This window comes from Epinephelus moara, chromosome 16 (genome assembly GCF_006386435.1).
Source record: "Epinephelus moara isolate mb chromosome 16, YSFRI_EMoa_1.0, whole genome shotgun sequence".
NCBI classification, from domain to species: Eukaryota; Metazoa; Chordata; class Actinopteri; order Perciformes; family Serranidae; genus Epinephelus; species Epinephelus moara.
In genome coordinates this window covers 7721000-7742944 of record NC_065521.1, presented here as the reverse complement: position 1 = coordinate 7742944, position 21945 = coordinate 7721000, and the positions used below count along the sequence as shown (strand labels likewise).

The following is a 21945-nucleotide window of genomic DNA, read 5'->3' as shown; positions in this document are numbered from 1 at the left end:
CATGAACCGCCTTTTTAAGGTCATGCCACAGCATCTCAAATGTAGCTTTGGATTTTTTTCTTCCTCATTAATAAAATCCTTCATTTAAAAACTGCATTTTGTGTTTACTTGTGTTATCTTTGACTAATGTTTAAATGTGTTTGATGATCTGAAACATTTAAGTGTGGAAAACATGCAAAAAAGTAAGAAATCAGGAAGGGGGCAAACACTTTTTCACACCACTGTAGCTGTTACCATGGGGATAAAACAACATGCCAGTCACCAAGCTCGCCAGAGACGGAGGTCAAACAGGAAAGCTCTGCTGTTGTTATTTTGCAATAGGTAATAACTGCATACATTGAGGATTCTAACATATTATATTCATTATAGTAAAATTACATAGGCTATGCATTTCTCTGTCATTGCTATTTTATACTTATGGCCTTTTGTTGTTAGACAAGCATGCTGGCTCGAATACAGCAATATCGGATCGGATGTAGTAGAACACCCTGGTAATATTGGGACATACTAAATCTTTTCCTGGCATACTGTATAGTATGGTAGTATTGGGATTGGAACGCACAGTAAATTCTCTGTATCCATATCCAGGCTCAAGAGTGAGTGGAGTTTAAACTGGAAGTGGGTGGAGCTGAAACCAGAAATAGGTGGGACATAATCAGAAGTTATTTTAACTGGATTAGGGTAGATTAGAAGTTGCTTTGTGTCGTATTGATATGAAAACTTTTTACAGAACAGCACAAGGATTGAGCTTCAGATCAATTCTGATCAGAGTAAGAGACTGAGCACAGATACCCAAATGAGGATTTTCCCAGTATGGATGCTGACACGTGTTCGGATGATTCTCGTATTTGTAAGAGTTTCATTATCCATATTGGCTACTCGTTTCATCTGAATATTTGTCCCAACCAGATATGCTCTCTTAATATATTTTGATTTCTGCATCATATTCTATATTATATTTATATTACATCTCAGTATTAATACAAACACTGAGAGCCATTATTTAATCATGTCATTAGTCTGATGTACACTGTTAACACGTCTGTAGACCTGCTGACTCTATTAATCACCACTGTCACTTTACTTGAAGTTTTTGTCTCCATGTATTCTTGTATAGTTATTTCATATGTATAGTCATTTTTTATGCCTCTGCGCAATAGCTGTGGCAGGAGGTGTTATGTTTTCAGGTTGTCTGTACGTTCCATTCTTGTGAATGCAATATCTTAAGAATACCTAGAAGGAATTTTTTTTTAAAAATTTTGCACAAATGTTCACTTGGACTTGAGGATGAACTGATTCTATTTTGATGGTCAAAGGTCAAGGTCTAAGTGTCCTCATCTGTCTTATTTTTGTGAACGTGTTATCTTAAGACTACCTTGAGGGAGTTTCTTCAAGTTTGGCACAAACATTCAGTTGGACTCAAAATGTATTCATGGTGGTGGTCAAAGGTCAAGGTAAGTGTGACCTTGCATCCGTCTCATTCTCATGAATACAGTATCTCAAAAACACAAATGTCTAATAAGATAAAATGATGACGATACAACATTTTATATCCAAAAGGTCAAAGGTCAGACATCATAATGTTCTGCATAAAACACTTTTTCTGGCCATTATTTGACATCGTATCCCAGGAACAGAAGGGGAAATATTTGGTCAGATACTGAATTGGTGACACTTATCTTGAAACTGTGCTGATTGTATAGATCTTCTCTGCTGTCGGGGGGACAATGTGTGTGAAGCATCCATGTTCACACAGACATGGATGTTAACTGTAAAAGAAACCTGACTGGTGCCTGAGGCCATACAACTGCAGGGCAGTGATACTAGTTTATTACTACTAAATAATCTGTTCTTATTTTAGTTTAGTTTATATAGCTCTATATATCAAGCTGTACTATTGCTGTCTTTGTATGGCTGCAACAACCCAATTTCCTGCTGGGGATCAATAAAGGTTTATCTTCTCTTGATGTTGTTTGTCAGGTAGCTACTGTTTGCTGTAGTGTGTTGGTGTGAAAGAAATACTGAACAGATATAGGTGACATTAGGTAAAGGCAGGTGATGTTAGCCTGTTGAACAAGCTCACATTAGGACACATAGGACACAAAATCACCCCCTACAACTAGGGTTTAATATTAACATGAAGTTGGATCCTACTAGTTTGTCTCACCTTGCTTATGTTGAAATGCCAACCAGTTACAAACATATTTCTCAAAGAATAAAGATAAAGTTCTTCTTGCAAAGTAGGACTTGAACATTTAACTCTGTGTTAGAAGAAAGTTTAAAACAAGGATTGAAGACAGTAAGAGTTTAGGCACACATAATTCACAAACTCAAACACTGACACTGACAAAACAAAGAAGCACAGTCGGCCATATATATATATATATATATATATATATATATATATATATATATATATGTTAATATACTGTATACATATTCATATATGTTTCTTCTCAAAGACCAGCATCGTTGTCCTCTCTTCCTGCAGATGTAGCCTTGCCTTCATCCAGAGTGAGTACTCTACCTTGTGCTGACATTTTTACTTCCACAGATCTTCAAAAACCTAGCAACAAGATGCAGCCAAAACATCTCAGCTGAAAAATTGCTGTGCCTCCAAAGTGCTCCCAGCTGGGAGTTTCCTTGTGGGGCCAAAGTTAGCATGATGAAAAGGACCTCTGATGTCCCTAGTTTGACACATCTCCTCATAATGATGTCTTTCAAACAACTACCTCGAAAAATTAAGAACAACAACAACATTTGTGGCCATGACTTAGCAAAAGTTACATCATCTCACTTTAAAAGAACAATACCAGTGTGTACTTATACTGTACGCAAATTGTAGCTCCTAATTACAAATGACGTGTACTTCATGTATGACTTCTTGTGAAACACTCTTCACATGTGTGATCCAACCCAGTGGACATCAAGCCTGTATTAACTTTTGTCAGTGGGACATTATTTTTGCATAGTCATGCAGCTTCAGTGCTGACTGATTTAAAAACTCTGCTCTGATATCTACGGCTGCCTGGCTTGCTCAATAAAAAAAACATTAATGCTTGCAAAACACAGAACATGTTTTGCCTCATGGTTAGCTGTCATGTTAACTTTAAGGGATTAGAAGTGAATTGGTGAATTGGTCCTTTAAGGGTTAAACTTAATGCCCTTCAACACAGACACAGAATACAGCAATATATGAGTCATGGCCATCAGCTGTAAATGTTTGGTTTGTGTGACAGCATTAATGACTGCAGTACCCATGAGCCTCAGCAGCTGTTGCTACAGAGAAGTAGCCATGAATCAGAGTTGGAGCACATTCCCAACATCTGGTCACTGCAGTCAAGAACAAAACCATGCTATAGTTGCTGAATTGATTCAAACAGCTGAATGAATCCATTGTGAGAGAGACACCTCTGTGGTGAGCCCACTGAACTCCACTAAAGCTCCTGGAAGGAAAAGTTCATTGGCACTCTGTCAGCTGAGTCTCTGTGTAGCGGACAGCAGCAGAGGCTGACAGGCAGGAGGGTGGTGTCTTTGGAAAATGTTTGGGAGCAGGATGAGGAGGATGATGAAAATGATGTCAGTCCTCAATGCAGGGCTGGGAGGTCACAGGCACCCGACGGAAAAAGAAGCTGGATCCTCTGAAGAGGTGACCCTGAAGGATGGGACACATATTAACTGTAAATCCTTTGGAATACTAATTAATTAAACTTCAATCCAACACATGAGAATCAGCCTTTAAAAACTGGTCAAACTGAGGGACTCTCTGAAAGCAACTGGGGGATGGGGGTGTTCTGAACCTTGTTTCACTTGTTCAAACAAAGCAAGCCACTCCTCTTGACTTAGAAAAAACATCGCCCCTCCAATACTCATAACAATATAACAGAGAGTAAAGATTTAAAGAGTAAGTACCCCAACTGAAAATAAATAGTTAAATTTCAATATTTAATTTAAATAACAGCTATTGTCTTTAGATTGGTCATATTTTATATTATTTTGGCTTTGTGTAAATTTTGGATTTGCACCTTATTGATATTTAGGGCCTGGGTAAAAAAAAAAAAACACACTTTATTTTTAAGTGCAGTGAATTTCCAACACAGAGCTTTTATTTTCAAGTGCTGTCTCCTGCTGTAAAGTGAGTAGCTAACAGACAGACAGAGACAGCAGACTAGCTCAAAGACATGGCTAAATGCCAAAATGATGCTGAGTGTATTAAACTGTGTGAACCTTGAACTAATGACGAAGGAGCAGTCTGGACCCCGTGGCTGGACCAGTTGGGAACCACTGGCCTAGATATGTGAAATTTGGTAGGCACATATAACATCCCAAAACTTAAAAATAAGTGTCTAGGAGGTATATCCCAAACCCAACAGGAAGTCAGCCATTTTGAATTTAATGTGCAATTTTAGTGTATTTTTTTTTTTGCAATTTACAGGTGCTGCACTTGAACAAACTTATGGAGATTTAATCAAATCGACTTCGAATTAAATTTTGTGTGTTCCGTGACTGTGTGTGCTACTGGCTTAGCTGCCAGAGAGTCTTTCCCCGTGCAGCAGCTCATTCTTCTGCTCGGGGGTCGTGCATGTGACTGTACTACTGGGTTAGCTGCTAAGGAGAGTCTGTAGCTGTGTGGTGGCTCTTTGGCTTAGTGTGTTTTTATTCTCCAATGTCCTCATAAATCACAGTGAAACTGAAGTGGCTCCAAACACTAGACAACTGTGAGACCTTAATGACGAAAAGTTGCTAAAATCTTGATTTTTTTGTGGAACAACTTTGCCATGGCGTGGTGGCCATAAATCAGGAAGCTGTTGTGACTTGAATTGTCCAATCTACTCCATATTTGACATGCTTGATAAGAGTCCTGGCCTTTAGACATCAACACACCAATACTGAGGCAAAGTAACTGCATCACCTAATGGCAACTGGAAGTAGGTCTTGTGTGACAAACAACCTTTCGATTGACATGAATTTTACATTGTGTTGTCCCACACTTAACATGCAGCAACATAATGCATGTTTAGTGCATATTCTAACACCACATTACATAAACAGAAGTAATAAAAATTTTCAATATGTCATTTCCATGTGGGTCAGATGCTCGCAGAATGCATGGCTGCATCGACAGGCTTCCCGCCAGTACCCGAAACGTACAGGAAGGTGCGAAGTCCCGTTCATCGCTGCATGCAGCTTTAATTTATATTCTTTCTTAACACTCTTTTGTACTTTGTACTGCAATTGCTGCACAATGATTTACCTCGAGATAAAGTTCTATTTTTTTTTTACAAAGGCCATGAAATGATCAAAACTAATTTGAATGTTGCAGGTGAAGACCACCTTCTCTTCTTTAGCACTACTTGTCTAGTTTGCACACTCAGTAAACAGACAGAGACCCACAGCCACAAATGTAAACACAGCAGCGTGCAGGCAGCTGACTGGTGAGTGGTCAGAACAGGCAAATCTACAAGCCAAAGATTCAGGCTGAAAAATACTTTCAGGGCTTGAAAAGCCACGTGCATGCACGTGTACAGTAGTGCACGTAATATTTGAGCTGTGCATGTAATTCTTGGCTCACATGCAACGGTCCACAGAACACAGTACAGAACATACATTAAGCAGTGCTGCCAACTCTCACACATTGATCGTGAGAAGACGACACTGACAGTGCACGGACAGACATGACAGTGCAGCACAGAGAAAAAGCAGCACTGAAAAACACTGCGGTCAAAACAGCTGCTGCTTGGATGCATGTCTCTTCATGCTGTTATGTACCGGTACATGGAGCAGCCAAAAAGTACAATACGTTTCAGCAGTAATTTATTACACCTATATTAAATAAGTCTTGTTGAATATGTCACCAAATAAGTCCTAATATGATCAACAACAACAACAACAACAACAACAACAACAACAACAACAACAACAAAAAGTTTCCATATTTGTTGCTGCTCGAAATGTCCCTATGACCATATCAAAGTTGATGTAGTTTGACTGCACATTACTGCACTGGGAAAGTCAGCTCAAATAATATTGGAACACATTAAATATGTCCCTAATTTAAGAATCTTTAAGTGAATAAATGTTTTTCTTCAGAGGTTTGTTGAAATTTTGGTGATGAGAAAGAGAACATAAACACCAAATGGTGCAGTAAAAAGATTGTTTGGTGCCTGTAAAATATTTTTATGGATGTCATTTTGAAAGCTACACACACCAGTGCCTGTACACAGAAAAAATGGATTTTGAGCCCTGACTTTTGTGTCATGTGGTGTCCCTGCATTTGCTTGACTTTACTTTGTGGCTCAGGTGATTCCAGCAGTGCAGCCATGACTTGAAGATGGGAGAGTGAGGAGGAAGACCTGCAGCCAAGCTGACAACACAAATCACAACCAATCAGACACAAGCACAGGACAGAAGCCAGGATTTTACAAATACAGTGTGAGTAAAATGACATTTCTCAGTCATTTGGATTGATCACATTTTATTTATTTAAGTGCTTAGCGCAATAAAACTCTATTGTGAATAGTAAATAGTGAATCCTTATGCATCTTAGGTACAAGCTAAAAGACTGAAAGAACTGACTCCATGTTATATCAGTCATGTATATGAACATCTATATGAAAATGTCCCTGATTATTAAAAGGTGAATGTAGTACTGTTTGAAGGAGTGACTCACCCACAGTTGTTGACTGCCATGAGATCAGCCACAAGCATGAATGGGTATGTCAAAACACTCACTGCAATCTAGAGAAAAACACACTCCATCAATATGAAGAAATGCTGCATATGAGAAACATCTCAAATAACAGTTTGAATGTTGAACTTACACCCATCACAAACTTAGTGTAGCTTCTTACTGCTGAGGCCTGACTGAACTGCAACACAAACACAAGCACAGAGGTGGAAGGTTTCTTCACTTGCAAGGCATGCAACAGGAAATTCAATTCAATTTAAGATTCAAGACCATCAGATTTATTCAAACTAAGTTAGCTCAATCTCATCTTCCTACAACTAAAAAGACTTTGTAGCATTTTTCTTGCTTGTTTATCTGCAAGAAAAATCTGCTGTGTGTGTGTGTGTGTGTGTATGTGTGTGTGTGTGTATATGTATGTGTATTATTGTTGTTGTTATTGTTGTAAGTGTCTTGGATGTTATCATTTATGTTATATTTTATGTACTTTATGGACCCCAGGAAGATTTGTGGTCGCCAAGGCAGCACATAATGGGGATCCATCCAATAAACAATAAACAGCGGAGCACTCTGACGTCCCCCCATTTTGTTATTACTTACAGGAGTCTGTAAGGGCCTGTGTCCACACAGCATTTTTTCCTCAGCACTTGTGTCTTTTTTCACTTATTCTCTTTAAGGAGCAAGTGAGAGAGAAAAGCACCACAGCCTTTTTGCACAGCCACTCTGTGTGCTATGAGTTTAAAATCTCTGAACATTTCAGAAAGGTGCCGGTGACGTCACTACCGCTTCTTTAGCTAGGCTACTGTCTACTGCCACAACAAAGACAGAAAAGCTCATTTTTTGGGAGCAGATCGACCAGCGGACACTGGATGTCGCTGGTGTTAAGCTTTTATCACTGTTCGCTTTGTAAGCTTTAAGTTAACTGTGTCGACCGTCTATTAATGTAGTGTTGTGTTAGCTACCTGGTTAAAGCTATAGTGCGTAACTTCTACATGTCTGTAAATGTCCGTTTCACCCAAGCCACTTCTAGAGGAGATGACACAATGCTGATTAAGCCGATCGGCTCCTCTAACATCTCGCGGTATTTTTCAATATATATCATTTTTAGTATGCGTGTAGACCGGCGACATTCCCGCGCTGGCATACAGGAAATGCTTCCTCACAACAAGAAGGGAGGGGGAGGAGAGAGTGTCACAGCAAGAGGTAGAGCGCAGGTAGAAAGAGAAAGCAGTGAAAAGTGAATCCTACCACAAAGGCAAGTGTTACTCTGTGTACGGTGTGTGGCGACTGGCAAGTGTTACTCTGTGTACATGGTGTGTGGCGAGTGTTACTCTGTGTACATGGAAGTGCCGCCGGCTTATTAGTTGTAATAACGCATTATCCGCTGGGAGGCGACAAAAGTTACGCACTATAGCTTTAATGTTAGTGTCAAGATATTGTTGTCATAGAAACAAAACCCATGTGCAGCACTTCATAAAAACAGCACCTGCAGCGCTTTTTTATGAAGTGCTGGAATGAACCGCTCCCCAGCACCCTGCCACCAGTTTTCTGCTGAAACGAAAAAAAAAAAAAAAAAAGCTAAGTGGATACAGGCCCTACAGTGCTTTCTAATTAATGCAATTATGCATTTAAATAAAAAAAGTCGTGTACCATTTATTATTCAACAGTACCTGAATGGCATACTATTTCTGCTGAAACATTACAGTATGCAAACACTGGACACTACTCCACCATAAATATTCTACAGTGGGGTAGCTGAGCGACCACAGATGCGTACAGTCCTACTGGTTTAAAAGCTCAGGTATAGAAGCACTTTGGCTTCTATGAAGTTGAATGGAAAAGAGACCTGGACCTGAGCCATGCTGTGCGCAAGTTAGTTCATCGGTTTATTCAATTATGGATCACTAGTCCATACCCATTGAGTGTACAGTTGCCCACGTACAGTTTCACATGGTGTGTGTTTGGGATACAGGTCATAGGAAATTGCAGATTAAATAGTCAACTGAACCCATTAAGAAGAGCAATGTATTCAGACAGAGTTTTTATGAATTTGATAGTACGACTGCTTTACTGAATGTACAGTGGTACCATTGCCAATAGTGGGATAGTTAGTGGGCTAAAACTGTACATTAGTAGTTGATGTAGCACGTTGAAAGGCAGATAGTTAAAGTCATTGCCTTATAGAAGCTCAGTTTTAGTAAGTTTTCCAACTTTTGCCAAGAGGGAACTTTAGATATTGGTCCCTAGATTATGTTCACCGAGTTTCATGCAGATCGGTCAAACTTCCTAGGAAGAGATCGATTTTAAGTGTTTTTCAAAAAAATTCAAAATGGCGGAAAATCTATATAACCGGAAGTTATAGGTTCTTAAGGAAAATTTGTTCCTCATGAGGAGAGGCATCTCTGTGCAAAGTTTCATGTCTCCATGACATATGGGGCATGAGATATGCCCATTCAAAGTTTGCCATTTCAATCGGTTGCTTTAGTGATAATCGTGTAATAACTCAATCATGATCACATTGTGATGTGCCTGGAGATTCCAAAGCCTACTTTATTCAAGCCTTTGTTCAGTTTTCTACTGAATACTGTTCATGATGATATGAGTCAGTATCTGTCTTTTTGAGATGAAGGCACAGTAGAGGCTGTTCTATTTTAGATGTGACTGCTTCAAAAGCAGCTACTCCACTCATAAATGCAAGACCTTTGGCACTTTATGTATGACATTATGTGTTTTAATGTGCTCAATATGTTTGTAAATACAATAGTATTATGAGTAAGTAAATTACTGTGTGACTATGAAATGGTATTGATTGCCATAGCTTGTTGTCTTTCTTATACTCTCTCCTGTAGCATTTAAAAAGGTGATGGACTCACATTTTCGTCCACAGCGTAGGTGTTAATAAAGTGGGCCAGGAGGTTACAACACCACAGAAAGAGGACCTCTCCCACCACATGAGGTACGAGACCACTGCAAACACACAAAACACTGCTCAGACTGATGGAGGTCAGACATCAAGGTCATTATGTAGTAAAAAATCTACCAATGAAGAGTAAAAATTATAAGTGTGACTCACACATAGAATCCAGCAAGTCCCTCCTCCTTAAAAATCTTGACAATGCAGCTGAAAATCCCCCTGCAAACGTGACACAAACATGTAAAAAATGTCTGCAGTGTGAAAATCTGAAAAAGCTCACGCTTAGCCAACAAGCTCTGTTTTTAAACAGCTTTTTATTTTTAGTGATGCCATCCTACATGAATAAACTGTTAGTTGCCAAACTTTAAACTATTTTTGTGTCTCAGGTGACAAATGTATAGATTTGTTTTGCTCTGTGCTCCTTATGCCCTCTCATGATTGGCAACAATATGATGACAATACTGTGGAATCCTCTCATACTTCCGTGTGCAGCTCCCGCAAGCTAAGTATTTGTCCAGTTTTTAGAACCTTTTTGGCCTCTTTTTTATACACCTTGTACAAGAAACTTGCTCTATTAAAACGTGTCCTTTAACTGGATGAGGAATCTCAGTCATCGGACTTGTACTTCTGAAGACTTTGGAGGAAAAGTTGAGCCGTGACTGTTCCTTGCAGCCACACACCAAACCACACCAGCGAAACACCGCTTTTAAACAAAAATCTAATTTTTCTGTGTTTTACACTGTTTTTTGTCAACGGGACTGCTGGCCTCAGATTAAGAGATACCTCTGTGGTTTTTCGGCTATTTCTAAAGCCTCTCCTGACTCATCTTGGTCATGTTTCTCTCACTTGTGCGACCGTCTTACAAACTTTTCTGTCATGTCGGCTGTGTGTGAGTCGTGCCTTCCTGCCTTTTCAAAGCTGAAGGAAGACATCACTGATCTGCTGTCAGATGTCAAAGAGAAGGACAAATTGCTCATGGACTTATATTCTGTCGCCTCGTCCCAGGCAAACATACAACACTCCTTAAGTCCTCTGGATACAGTAACCGAAACACGTCCACCAACGACACCACTTTACCATGGACCGGCTCCGTCACTGCTGATTTCCCAGCCCCTGTGACAGTTTCAACACAACCTGCGATCCGTTGGTACCTTCAAGGTGCAAAGCCCAGAACGTCGGCAACCTCCACCCTCTGTCTGGACCGAACAGAGCCACGGCGCCTCAGGGGCAGGAATGAAGTGAAGGCTCAGGTGATTTCAACACCCCGCAAACCGGACCCGGTGCCCTGGTTAGTGGTTAACAAAGGCAACAGTGCTCGCCTGTCCCTTCCTCCTTCATCTCTGGACTTGCTGCTGGCCAACAGGTTTGACATTCTGAGTGTGCAGGAATTCCCTCCTGTGGGTGCGGGTTCCCACTCTCCACCGGCTCCCATTCCTCCAGTCAGCCGTGGTTTCCATCAGACAAATGGCCGGGGCTCCCATTCCTCCAGTCAGCCGTGGTTTCCATCAGACAAATGGCCGGGGTCCCCGGCCTGGCACCCCCCCATCATCTGCACTTGGAGCGGATGGGATCCAGCGACGCGTGGGTCATCTACAGCGGGCTCCATCGTGCCGCCGACGCACCCCCAGGAGGTCAGGGGTCCGTGCCAAGGTGCGGCGCCCTCCCTCTGTACTGATTGTGGGGTCCTCCATGGTCAGACATGTGGCATTACGCGACGGTCAGACCTTTTGCCACCCTGGTGCCACCATCAGGGATATTACATCTGCCGCCCTGCAGGCTACAGCCCAGCACACCTCTGCCTCCACGGTGGTTGTCGAGGCCGGCATAAACAACCTAAAACAAGGAAAGTCGGAGCTTCTAAAGAAAGACTTCATCCACCTACTGGACAGCCTGCTGAACACTGGGAAGCAGGTAATTATTTCCGGCCAGCTTCAGCCCCCTAACCCCTAACCCCTAACCCTAACCTGGCAGCGCATATATTTCTAAGTTGTCTGAAAGTTAGCCGTACAGAGGATGTGCATTAAATGCACAGAAAAAAAAAAAAGCAGACTATCATGTGGAGTTGATTGCCAGCTCTTCTTCTAATCCTCCCAATTTTTGAAAGCAGTAAATATAAAACATAAAAAAGTCCAATTCCATCTCATATCACGTTAAATGATTGTCTGTTCAATAAGACATCAGATATTTGTCAGGCTTTCAACAACCAATTCCCTTCTGCTGGAATTATGTTTGATGTCAAATATTCGGGAGTAGCCTTTTGTTCCAAGTCCTCGGCTTATGCATCCACTCCCTCTTCTACTTCTTCTGCCTCTCCTCAGTTCACTCTTCAGGCCATTACTCCCTCTACTGTTAGGAAAGCACTACAGTCCATCGATTGTAAGTCAGCAACTGGGGAGGACAAACTAGATCCTTATTTTTTAAAGCTCTGTGCCCCTTTTATTACAGAACAGCTTACTTAAATTTTTTAACATTTCTATATCAGGTGGAATTGTCCCTCTAGTCTGGAAATCTGCCCATGTAATCCCACTGCATAAAGGTGGTGATAAAAATGATTTAAATAATTATCGACCAATTTCCAAACTACCCTGCCTTGCTAAAATACTGGAATCTCTTGTAAATGAGTAGCTCAAATTGTTCCTCTCAGAAAATTCTGTGTTGAGTCCAAATCAATCTGGCTTTAGAGCCCAACATAGTACTATCACTGCTACTACCATGGTTTTAAATGATATTATTTCTGATATTGATAAGAGGAAGTACTGTGCTGCACTTTTTATTGATCTTACCAAAGTGGTCGACACTGTTGACCATGCTCTGCTCCTTCAGAAATGATGTGACATTGGTTTTGATCATAACTCTTGTAACTGGTTTAGTGATTACTTGTCTCAAAGACAACAGTGTGTGATCTTGGGTAATGATTGTTCTATGCTCCTACCACTGTCAAAAGGGGTTCCTCAAGGGTCTATCCTGGGTCCTATCTTGTTCTCAATCTTCATTAACAATATTACATCTGCTTTGACCAGTAGTAGTGCTCATCTTTATGCAGATGATACAATTCTATACTGTTCTGCTGATACTGCTCAGTCCACTATTGAAACCCTTCAATTAGCATTTGACAGCCTGCAAGATTCTCTTTTCAAGTTAAAATTATTACTGAATCCTAACAAGACCAAATTTATGTTTTTCTCTAGAAATGAAGTTGACATCAACATGCCGCTGGGCATTAGCACCCAGGATGATCAAAATATTGAAAGGGTTCCAGAATATAAATATCTTGGTATTTGGCTGGATCAAAAACTCACTTTTAAGCATCATATCACCACACTTGTTACAAAGCTGCGTCAGAAAACTGGGTATTTTTTTTATAAATATAGAGATAATTTTCCTATGTCCTGCAGGAAGCGGGTAATTGAGGTAGTCTTCTTGTCAGTTTTGGATTATGGTGATGTCATTTATCAACACGCATCTGCTTCCACCCTAAAATCACTTGATGCTGTTTACCACTCAGCTTTAAGATTCATCACTGGTGACAGTTTTTCTACTCATCATTGTATCTTATACAAAAAACTTGGGTGGACTTCCCAGTGATAGGCATTGGTTTCTCTTTGTTTATAAAGCCCTTATTGGAAGGCTTCCTTATTACCATAGCTCCTTATTGAGGTGGGGAAGTGCTAGATACCTGACCCGCTCCTCTGATTTTCTTATGCTGGAAGTACCATGTCCACGTACTGAATTTGGAAAAAAACTGCATTTAGCTTCCGCGCAGCTCACAGTTGGAACATTTTGCAGCATGCACTGAAGCGTTTGTACAGCCTGGCCAATTCAAATCCTTGATTGCTGACCATTTTACTCATGAGTGTAATTGCTTTTAATTTGTCTCTGTTTTATTTTTATTGTATTGTTCTTATATATTGTTTTTATGGTTGTTGTACATTCAGCATCATTGTAAATGAGGGCTTGCTCTAAATGATCCTCGGAATTCAAATAAAGGTTGAACTCTGCTACAGTACTGTTAGACACATTATTTCAAAGACGTTTTTCAAGGTCAAATGATGTCTGGTCTGGAAAGTTGTGCTGACCATTTTTTCTTATGCTTGCTGCTCAAAATGCCCGGGCCTGACCCAGTACTGCGCAGCCATTTTAAATAAACTGACAACATTGTAGAAGCCTTAATGCAGTTACTGATGTTTGGCTACCTAGCTACTAATTGATGAGCAATAATTTGAGTTCATATGTATAACAACAATATTTGCAGGTCTAGGTAGATGCAGTTCATATTCACAGTAATTCAGTAAGTTAACAATCTCATTTCTTGCACTTAAAATATGTGTAGATAATTCAACATTGATAAATTCTCATGTATATTTACATTTATAACCTTTAAGATTTGGTTATATAAAAGGCAGGTTGCGAAGCGGCTTGCAGAGAAGTAGCAACAGTAGGCAGATCAAAGCAGTTTAAACAGGGTACCCTGAATGAGATTTGCCAATTAGTTGAGTAGAAAGGAATCATGTGATCTATCAGCTTACACCCTTCCATCAGTCAGTTGATCCATCTTGGGTTGTTTAAGATCAGCTGATGTAGCTGAGATATAAGCTCAACTTGACATTGTATCCTGCCTGAACAAACGCTATGCTCAATATATTCTAGACTCGCACAGTCCCGAGAAGAGCTCTAATCAGCTAATTAACTCCAAACACCTGCAAAGGTTTTCTGAGTCTTTAATCTCTCAGTCTGGTTTAGTACACACAACCACAATTATAAGGAAGACTGCTGACTTAACAATTGTCACGAAAGCACTTCCTGACACCTTCCATGAGGAGAGTAAGCCACAGGAGGTCATTACTGACAGGGCTGGCTATTCGCAGAGTGCTCTTTCAAAGCATTTTCATGTAAAGTTGACTGGAAGGGAAATGTCATTCACCTGTCACACACTGCATTCTGTTGATTTTGCACATCCGTACTTTGCAAAACTGTTATTTGCACATAACCCTATTCATGTTTACAGTGTACATATCTTTTTATATTACTATTATTATAGTTATTGGCATTCAAATTTTATATTTAATTGTTTATCGTATTTCCCTTTTATACTTATGCTTCTAATTACTCTATATTTTTATATATTTTATATTCTTTGTTATGCATCAATACACCAAGCTAAATTCCTTGTATGTGAAAACCTACTTGGCAATAAAACTGATTCTGATTCTGATTCTGATTTTAACCAAGATACAACCAGCTTTTCAATAATCATCTCAAACAAACAAACAAAAACAGTGACACAGGTTAAGAAACATTTTCCTTTTCGCTCAAATATAACTTCAGGTACAATATTAAAATGCATAAGTAAAAAGGCATACATAAATAAAAACATAGATAAATAAAATAATAATTCTTGGTGTATAGCATCTGTGGGTAATCTCTTGAATAGATAAAAATTCCATACGGCCGACATGGTGTAGGTCGCCTGTACGAAAGCCCTTAGCTCTAAGGACGCGCCCGCCAGTAAGCGTGCAGACACGCGCATCTTTGGCACGCAGACACGCGCCTCATCAGTTTCAAGCAGCACAGTGCAGCAGTGAGAGCCCCGCAGTTAAGTTTAACACGGACAATTAACAACTTTTTCCTTCTCTCTTTTGATGTGTGTGCGTGAATGATTAAAGCCCCTACAAGGAACTTTCATTTTGAGTTGATTTTGGCGACCCCTGTGGACAAAAGCGGTAGTGTTTTGCCAGAATGAAGCCTACATTTCCCATGAGCTCTAGCGCGTATTGTCGTAAAGATGCATACCTGGCTCGCGCATGTGTTTGTTTTGGGGATGAATGAAACAACAAGACGGGAAAACTTTGCCCCCGCTCCTATCGGGGATCCCAGCTCACCTCTGCCGCGCCCCAGCTCCACCTCTCCGGCGTAAGCGCCACTGCCGCCGGGGTAAACGCAGCGGTCGGCTGGTAAGGCTGAAGGCCTGTTTGGCGAGCACTTCCACGGCTTCTTGGACTGAGTATGGAGCGGTGCCTCGCCTCTTTATTTCTCGGCACTCGCTGGACCCTGTCGACGCCTGGCTGGTACCTGTCGTCGGCCCGGATGAGGTGTTCCAGCCCCGCGGCCCCTGCTCTCCTCGTCCCCGCTGGCGCGGGGTGAATCTGCGCAACCTGCGGCCTCTGTGTGTGGCTCCCCGGACAGCTAACGCCGTGGACCCGCCGGCTCCTGCCAGGATTGGGCTGGTAAATGCTAGATCGCTAGCGAACAAAACGTTTATCCTGAAGGATTTCCTGACTTCCCGAGGATTGGATTTTCTCTGTGTGACTGAGACGTGGCTGACTGTTGGTGAGTCCAGTGCTTTCACAGAACTTTTACCCGATGATTGCTGCTATTTTAACTCCCCGCGGACGTCGGGTCGAGGAGGAGGAATAGCGACTATTTATAAGAGTCACTATAAATGTAAGCAGCTAGGCTTCATCCTGGAAGCGACCTGGGACAGACCCGGACACAGTTTCCTAAAGGTATGGATATACACTATATAGAAATAGCTTATCTTCACACCAATGGTCTCATTTGCTGTTGTAGGTCACACACAGACATCAGCAGAAACGAGAGACTTTTGCATATCCAGTTAAAAGTTCCTTGTAGCGGCTTTAAGGTGAGAAGCCATATTTGTAAGAATTGAGTGTAAAGCTATTTTTCCTTTTGTTTATTACAGAACCACACACATACACACTTGTTGTGAACCTCCTGCATTGAAAATTAAAGTATCCTCTCGAACCTGATTCTCTGGCCGGAATCATTTGCTCCATAGTTGTCCTATCCAAACCAGTGTGTCCCTGAGGTCCCCTTCCTCACATCGCCCAAGCTGTGAGTTGCACATGTGCGTGTGTGTGCGCTGCTGAGGTTACACGATGTCAATCATGCGGCGCACCTGGAATTTTACCGGCGTTTTAAATCGGCATATTTTAGACTGACCGGCCAGTCGCAGGTCATGGCCGATCATGTGAACACCGGCCTGATTCCGAGCACTCCCGATTAATTGGTGCAAGTCTAGTATTTACGTAGTCTTTGACGTCGACGACATCAACCCGTCACCCCAGCCCTATCTAGAATGTATAAAAGTTTCACTTTTTGAATTAAATTACCGGCAAAAAAAAAGACAACTTCTCAATGATATTCGGACTTTTTGAGATGCATCTGTAAAAAGGTCGACCTCTGCAAATATAATTTCCATAATGTTTTAGACAATTTAAATACCAATCTGAGTCTGTCAGTGGCAAAAACAAGCACTTTCAGGGGCCCTGCACATGCCGCGTTTTTTTTCCAATGTAGATGCGCAGCAGGCACACTAAAACACCAGAGAGACGGCATTGCGATGCACACAGTGGCTATTTTTCTGGGTGCTACAGCTGCTCCCTGAGATAAACAGAGTTCAGCTTCTGTGACAAGGACCAACCCATCACAGCCAACAGACAACTGTACCTTCTTCTGTGAATATCAGTCTGTGGTAAAAATAAAGAAGTTGTTGATCATTTTAGTGCAGGGCTGCCAGAACTTTACATCTGTCCCACTGACAATAGGCCTACACATAAACAGCGCCTGGAAGAAAATCAGCTCTGCACTCAGGATTTCAGGTAAATAGGTTATGATATGGTGCTTGTTAAGGTTGCTTAGCAACCTCAGCCACAACCTGCCACTGTGCTCTTGAAAGTTAACACAAGACACAAGACAAGGGTGGTACCCAGCACCCAACCTCTCATTTTCCCGGTGGTTAAAGACCCGGCATGTGTATGGCCCCTTGATGGACGTAAATTGATTTGCTCAATTGCATGTGTGGATATATTGCAGTCTGTTTTGCCACAGCAGCACTCTCTCACAATTTTGGACCAATTTCAAAAATTGCCGTTTCCATTAATCACAAAAACATAGGAAAAAAGGGTCCAGGTTGAAAAATACCATAATTATCTTTAAATGTTGCAGACACTGTTAAGATTTGAACTTTTCAAAGGAAAGGAAGGAAACCTTGTGGCATATCTGCAGCATTATGCAAAGTCTTACCCATACTTGAGCTCCCTGCCAACAAACTGGGCCATACACCGCACTGACATCACTGCCAAAGGAAAACAAATCAGGTAGTTAGCTAAACAACCAGTGTACTACTTGGTTCTCTGACATCAAATTCAATTTAGCCAGAATGACACTTGTAAAATCAGCTTAAAGCGGACTGACAACATGGCACATAAAACAAGCAACCCAAAATGAATGGAAGGTCTACTTGTTTAAAGGGACATTGTGTAACATTTTCAGTTGTTTACTGGCAAAAATCGACGTCTGCATTCATAAATATGTCATCATTGGTGTATTATTACCTCCACCAATAATCTGACTTATTCTCGTAAAAGGAGAATTTCAGATTTGTTAGTACATTGTGCGGGGAAGTCGTCTGGGGGGTTCCATAACATTTCGCCATCTTGAGAATACATCCGCCAGCAAGGGACATACAGCCCCGCCTTTGGCGTTTTCGTTGAGAGCCAGGCCAGCACTGCGTGACTGAGAAGCCAAAGGAGAGGAGCAACAGGCGCTTCGCTACTACCCTGGAACTACTGCAGAATAAAAAAGTCCCACTCTTTGAGCATAATGCAGGATCATGCATATGCAGCATCACGGAAGACGGAATCCTCGTCGCCAGAAAAGCGCAAAAGGGAATCAAAAAGACAGCGTGACCAGCAAATTCAAAAAACGAGGGTCAACATCAGGGTAGCCTTTCCCAGGTGGAGAGAGCTGCTGAAGTAGAAAGGTAATGCAATCACAGGCCAGCGCTGCTAGCCGCTAACAGCTGTTAGCCACTGTCAGCGGCACAGTGATGCGAGGAGAGGGATGAGGTGTGTGAGGTTGAGCCACTTGTCAGTTGTCAAATGACAAGATGTGATTGGTTTGTTTCGATTTACACCCCCATCAGTATCAGTGTTCAGTGGTAGCCTGGCGTTGCCAGACCCAATTCGCAAAATGCGAATGGGTCTGGACACGGACTGTACATTTCCTCTGTTCCCGAGGGGCGGTCTCAACGGCTGTCACTCAAAGTGCCCCTTCACGCAATTGGAAAGACGGAAAACCAATCAGAGTAAATGAAACATATGACGTAGGCTAGCCCAACGCCACTGTAAACAGATCAGCAAGCAAGTGCAGCGTGCAGCGTGCAGTGGAGATGAGCTGTGATGATGTCTGTTGCCATCTTTGCGGATTTCCTCCTCACTGTGGACTCCCAGTTGCATCGCTGTGATTCCCAGCTTGGTCACTTCCCTGACCTGTTCCTCCATGAGAGCAACTAGCGGAGAAACAACAATAGCCACTGGGTTTTCACTGAGTCCCATCTTTTTCTTTTTCCCCATCAACGGAGGCAGTTGGTAAATTAAACTTTTACCAAACCCCGTAGGAAGGACGACAAACACATCCTTTTATTCAATAAAAGCTTTTAGTGCAGCGGTTTGTTCTGCTTTTTTTTTTTTTTTAAGATTATTTTTTCGGGCTTTTTGCCTTTAATTGACAGGAGAGACTGAAATGGGGGAGTGAGAGAGAGTGGGGGGATGACATGCAGCAAATGGTCACAAGCCGCAGTCGAACCCGCGACTGCTGCAGCGGGGCATCACCTCTGTATATGGGGCACCAGCACTATCCACTACGCTACCGACGTTTATGAAATGCATTCACTCCGCTCCTTGTCCCTTCTATTCTATATTAAATAGAATATGAGCTTGCGAGATTAGGATGGTTTCATCATAGCTTTTTGGTACACAGCGGCTACTGCTGTTGCAATACGCCTTTGAAACAGTGAGGCGCTAGAGTGCGCTCTCCATTTGAATGCAATATATGATTTCAACGTTAGATGGGAGAAATTCCTACACACTGTGGCTTTAAGAATGATAAAAAATGTCAAACCTTCACTTATTTCAGTTTCTCCAATGTGAGGATTTTCTGCATTTGCCTTTGTTGTCATTGTTAAATTTAATATCTTTAGGTTTTAGCTGGATGGACAAAACAAGACTTGTGAAGACATCACCTTGGACATTTTATTGATTAAAAAAAATAACTTCACAACAAATCAGTAATGAAAATATTTTTTGTAACACTTGTTTTGGCTGTGGCACTACTTTTGTAGATCAGGAGGAAGCTTCCAGAATATATCCATGTAATCAGTTACTTTTTCTTATGATTGAATAAACTTTGCCAGTCTTGATGAGGACCTACCATGAAAAGGATGAGTGGCTACTCTGGACAGGCACTGGATGATCATCTCATGTGAGGTCTGGAGAGAGGAAACAATTTGAAGGGACAACCTGGTATGAAGTTGTACAGATTTATTGCAAAATAAAGCCATAAAAATGAATATACAGTATCAGCTAAATGATGTCCAATGAACACTGAGACTCCAGTCTTCAAACGGTGGATAAAAGAGGCCATTGAGATCAGGAAGCGGGCAAGCGGCACCATCAACCGGGACGAGGGGGCGTACACCCTCTCGCATACCTGGGATTCCCTACTCCACAAAACGAACAACGACGCGGGAGGCGGGGTTGGCCTGACAGACTCTGATTGGTCTGTCAGGCCTACCAGCTGATATATGACACGTCAGCAGCACATCGGATGATGCTTCTGAGGAAGACTGGAGTCTCAGTCGAAACTGTCAAGCAGGTAAAACACATCTCCTTACATCCTGTTCTGTCTGAATATAAGAAAACCTTAAAATATTAAAACATTATCTTTCTCCTAGTTTTCATCACACTGGTGTCTCATGTTATTCTGAGCTGCAGTGATGGAATCAAAGTGTAAAAACAGAAACACTGTCACTGCAGAATAAAATAAACTTTGCATCAGTTTAAAAAGTTACTTAAATTAAAACAATATTGCTAGAAAATTCTAAACAGAAATGGTCAGAAGAAATTTTGTGTAAACCAAAACTGAGACCGTAGTCTTATTAGGGTGTTCCGCTCGGAGCACTATGTTAAATTATCTGCAGAATGTCCTTATTTGTTTTCCATGTCTGATGAATGTAGACCTGAGTTATTGTTTACAGACAAAGTATATCAGTTAGCTCAGTTTGTGTCAGATGCTTTGCAGCTGTGTATGTGGGCACTTCATGTTTGACATTTCAAAGATATGGTTTGTACCATGTTATTGCTCGTTTTATAATGTTTTGTAGTATCATGTAAGCCCATGTGGGCTGGGCATCTTTTGGTGTATAACACTTGAATAAACAATCTTAATCTGAATCTGACACCAGCGGAAATAGAGCCTTGGAACAATGCAATGCTTCTACTGACCTATAACAATATATAGACTACACTTTTTTTTACCTGAGACTCTGGACTTTTGCCCATGGATACTTTTTTCGTCAGTGATCTGATTGGTCAGACTCTGTACATAACATGCGTCTGAGTAGGTTAGCTGTTCAGCATAAGTTACCACAGTGATTTTCCCAGTAAAAAGAGAACCAGCTTCGTAGTACTTAACCCTGAAGTTACCTCACTAACTCCAAGTCATGCTTTGTTGTACAGGCCTCTGATAATATACTTGTTTATACCTTACACTTTGAGGATTATAAACATATTTTGTTAACAAGTTCTTTTTTTTTTTTTTTTCATTTAACAACATGGGGCAAAGTAAATAGGGCACTTGGTAGTTTTCCATACTCTGTGCCCTTGTCTTGAACCTTGATGTGGCACACTTACATTTCATAATGAAACATACAACAGAGAGTAGACAAAGTGTGTTATAAGAGACTTTAACAATATCACTTCAGTTAGACTGAATGAAAGAAGTCAGGGTTGTTGCCAAAGAATTCCCTGTTTTCTTGTCATCCAGGAGGAGCTGATGTCTCACCTCTCTGACGACTTTCCTGAGTGAAGTCTGCAGGTCATCTCTCTTGGAGAAAACCTCCACCTGCTGAATAAAGAACTGAAATTACTTCGACAGCCCTTCACAACACCTATACCTTTAAATACTTAAAACAACCCTTTAATCACACCCCCCCATTGGCCATATATGCCAAATGTGATGCGTTTCATCAAGAGCCACTCATTTCAATTCAATCAATCAATCAATTTTATTTATAAAGCCCAATATCACAAATCACAATTTGCCTCACAGGGCTTTACAGCATACGACATCCCTCTGTCCTTATGACCCTCGCAGCGGATAAGAAAAAACTCCCCCAAAAAAACCCTTTAACGGGGAAAAAAAACGGTAGAAACCTCAGGAAGAGCAACTGAGGAGGGATCCCTCTTCCAGGACGGACAGACGTGCAATAGATGTCGTACAGAACAGATCAGCATAATAAATTAACAGTAATCTGTATGACACAATG

The 21945-nt window shown here is 41.3% G+C and overlaps 2 protein-coding genes across 3 annotated transcripts in view; one reads left to right on the top strand and one right to left on the bottom strand.

The window, feature by feature from the left end:
* Nucleotides 1-204: 204 nt before the first annotated feature.
* The window catches only part of LOC126402577 (mitochondrial carrier homolog 1-like), a 45167-nt gene continuing 23426 nt past the window's right edge, over nt 205-21945 (bottom strand). The window contains exons 4-12 of the mRNA XM_050064708.1: nt 21462-21524; nt 19830-19887; nt 17643-17694; nt 9759-9818; nt 9559-9652; nt 6822-6869; nt 6671-6738; nt 6289-6364; nt 205-3655 (exon numbers count right to left, since the gene is read on the bottom strand). Of these exons, the coding sequence (XP_049920665.1) occupies nt 3581-3655; nt 6289-6364; nt 6671-6738; nt 6822-6869; nt 9559-9652; nt 9759-9818; nt 17643-17694; nt 19830-19887; nt 21462-21524 (594 nt within the window). The 3' untranslated portion in view covers nt 205-3580. The remainder of the gene's footprint in view (nt 3656-6288; nt 6365-6670; nt 6739-6821; nt 6870-9558; nt 9653-9758; nt 9819-17642; nt 17695-19829; nt 19888-21461; nt 21525-21945) is intronic.
* Nucleotides 15361-19806, top strand: LOC126402590 (uncharacterized). 2 transcript variants are annotated; one of them, XM_050064726.1, is made up of 2 exons: nt 15361-16102; nt 19600-19806. In XM_050064726.1, exons 1-2 carry the CDS (start codon nt 15422-15424, stop codon nt 19630-19632), a joined length of 714 nt encoding a protein of 237 aa, XP_049920683.1. In that variant the 5' UTR covers nt 15361-15421; the 3' UTR covers nt 19633-19806. The 2 variants fall into 2 exon arrangements, with proteins under 2 accessions (XP_049920683.1, XP_049920684.1); XM_050064727.1 differs by lacking the exon at nt 19600-19806 and adding an exon at nt 16300-16558.

What these genes read in the sequence shown, in the direction of transcription:
- LOC126402590 (XM_050064726.1), top strand. Translation starts at nt 15,422, where the DNA reads ATGAAACAACAAGACGGGAAAACTTTGCCCCCGCTCCTATCGGGGATC. An exon ending in CCGGACACAGTTTCCTAAAG is followed by an intron (nt 16,103 to 19,599) that starts GTATGGATATAC and finishes TAATATCTTTAG; the next exon opens with GTTTTAGCTGGATGGACAAA.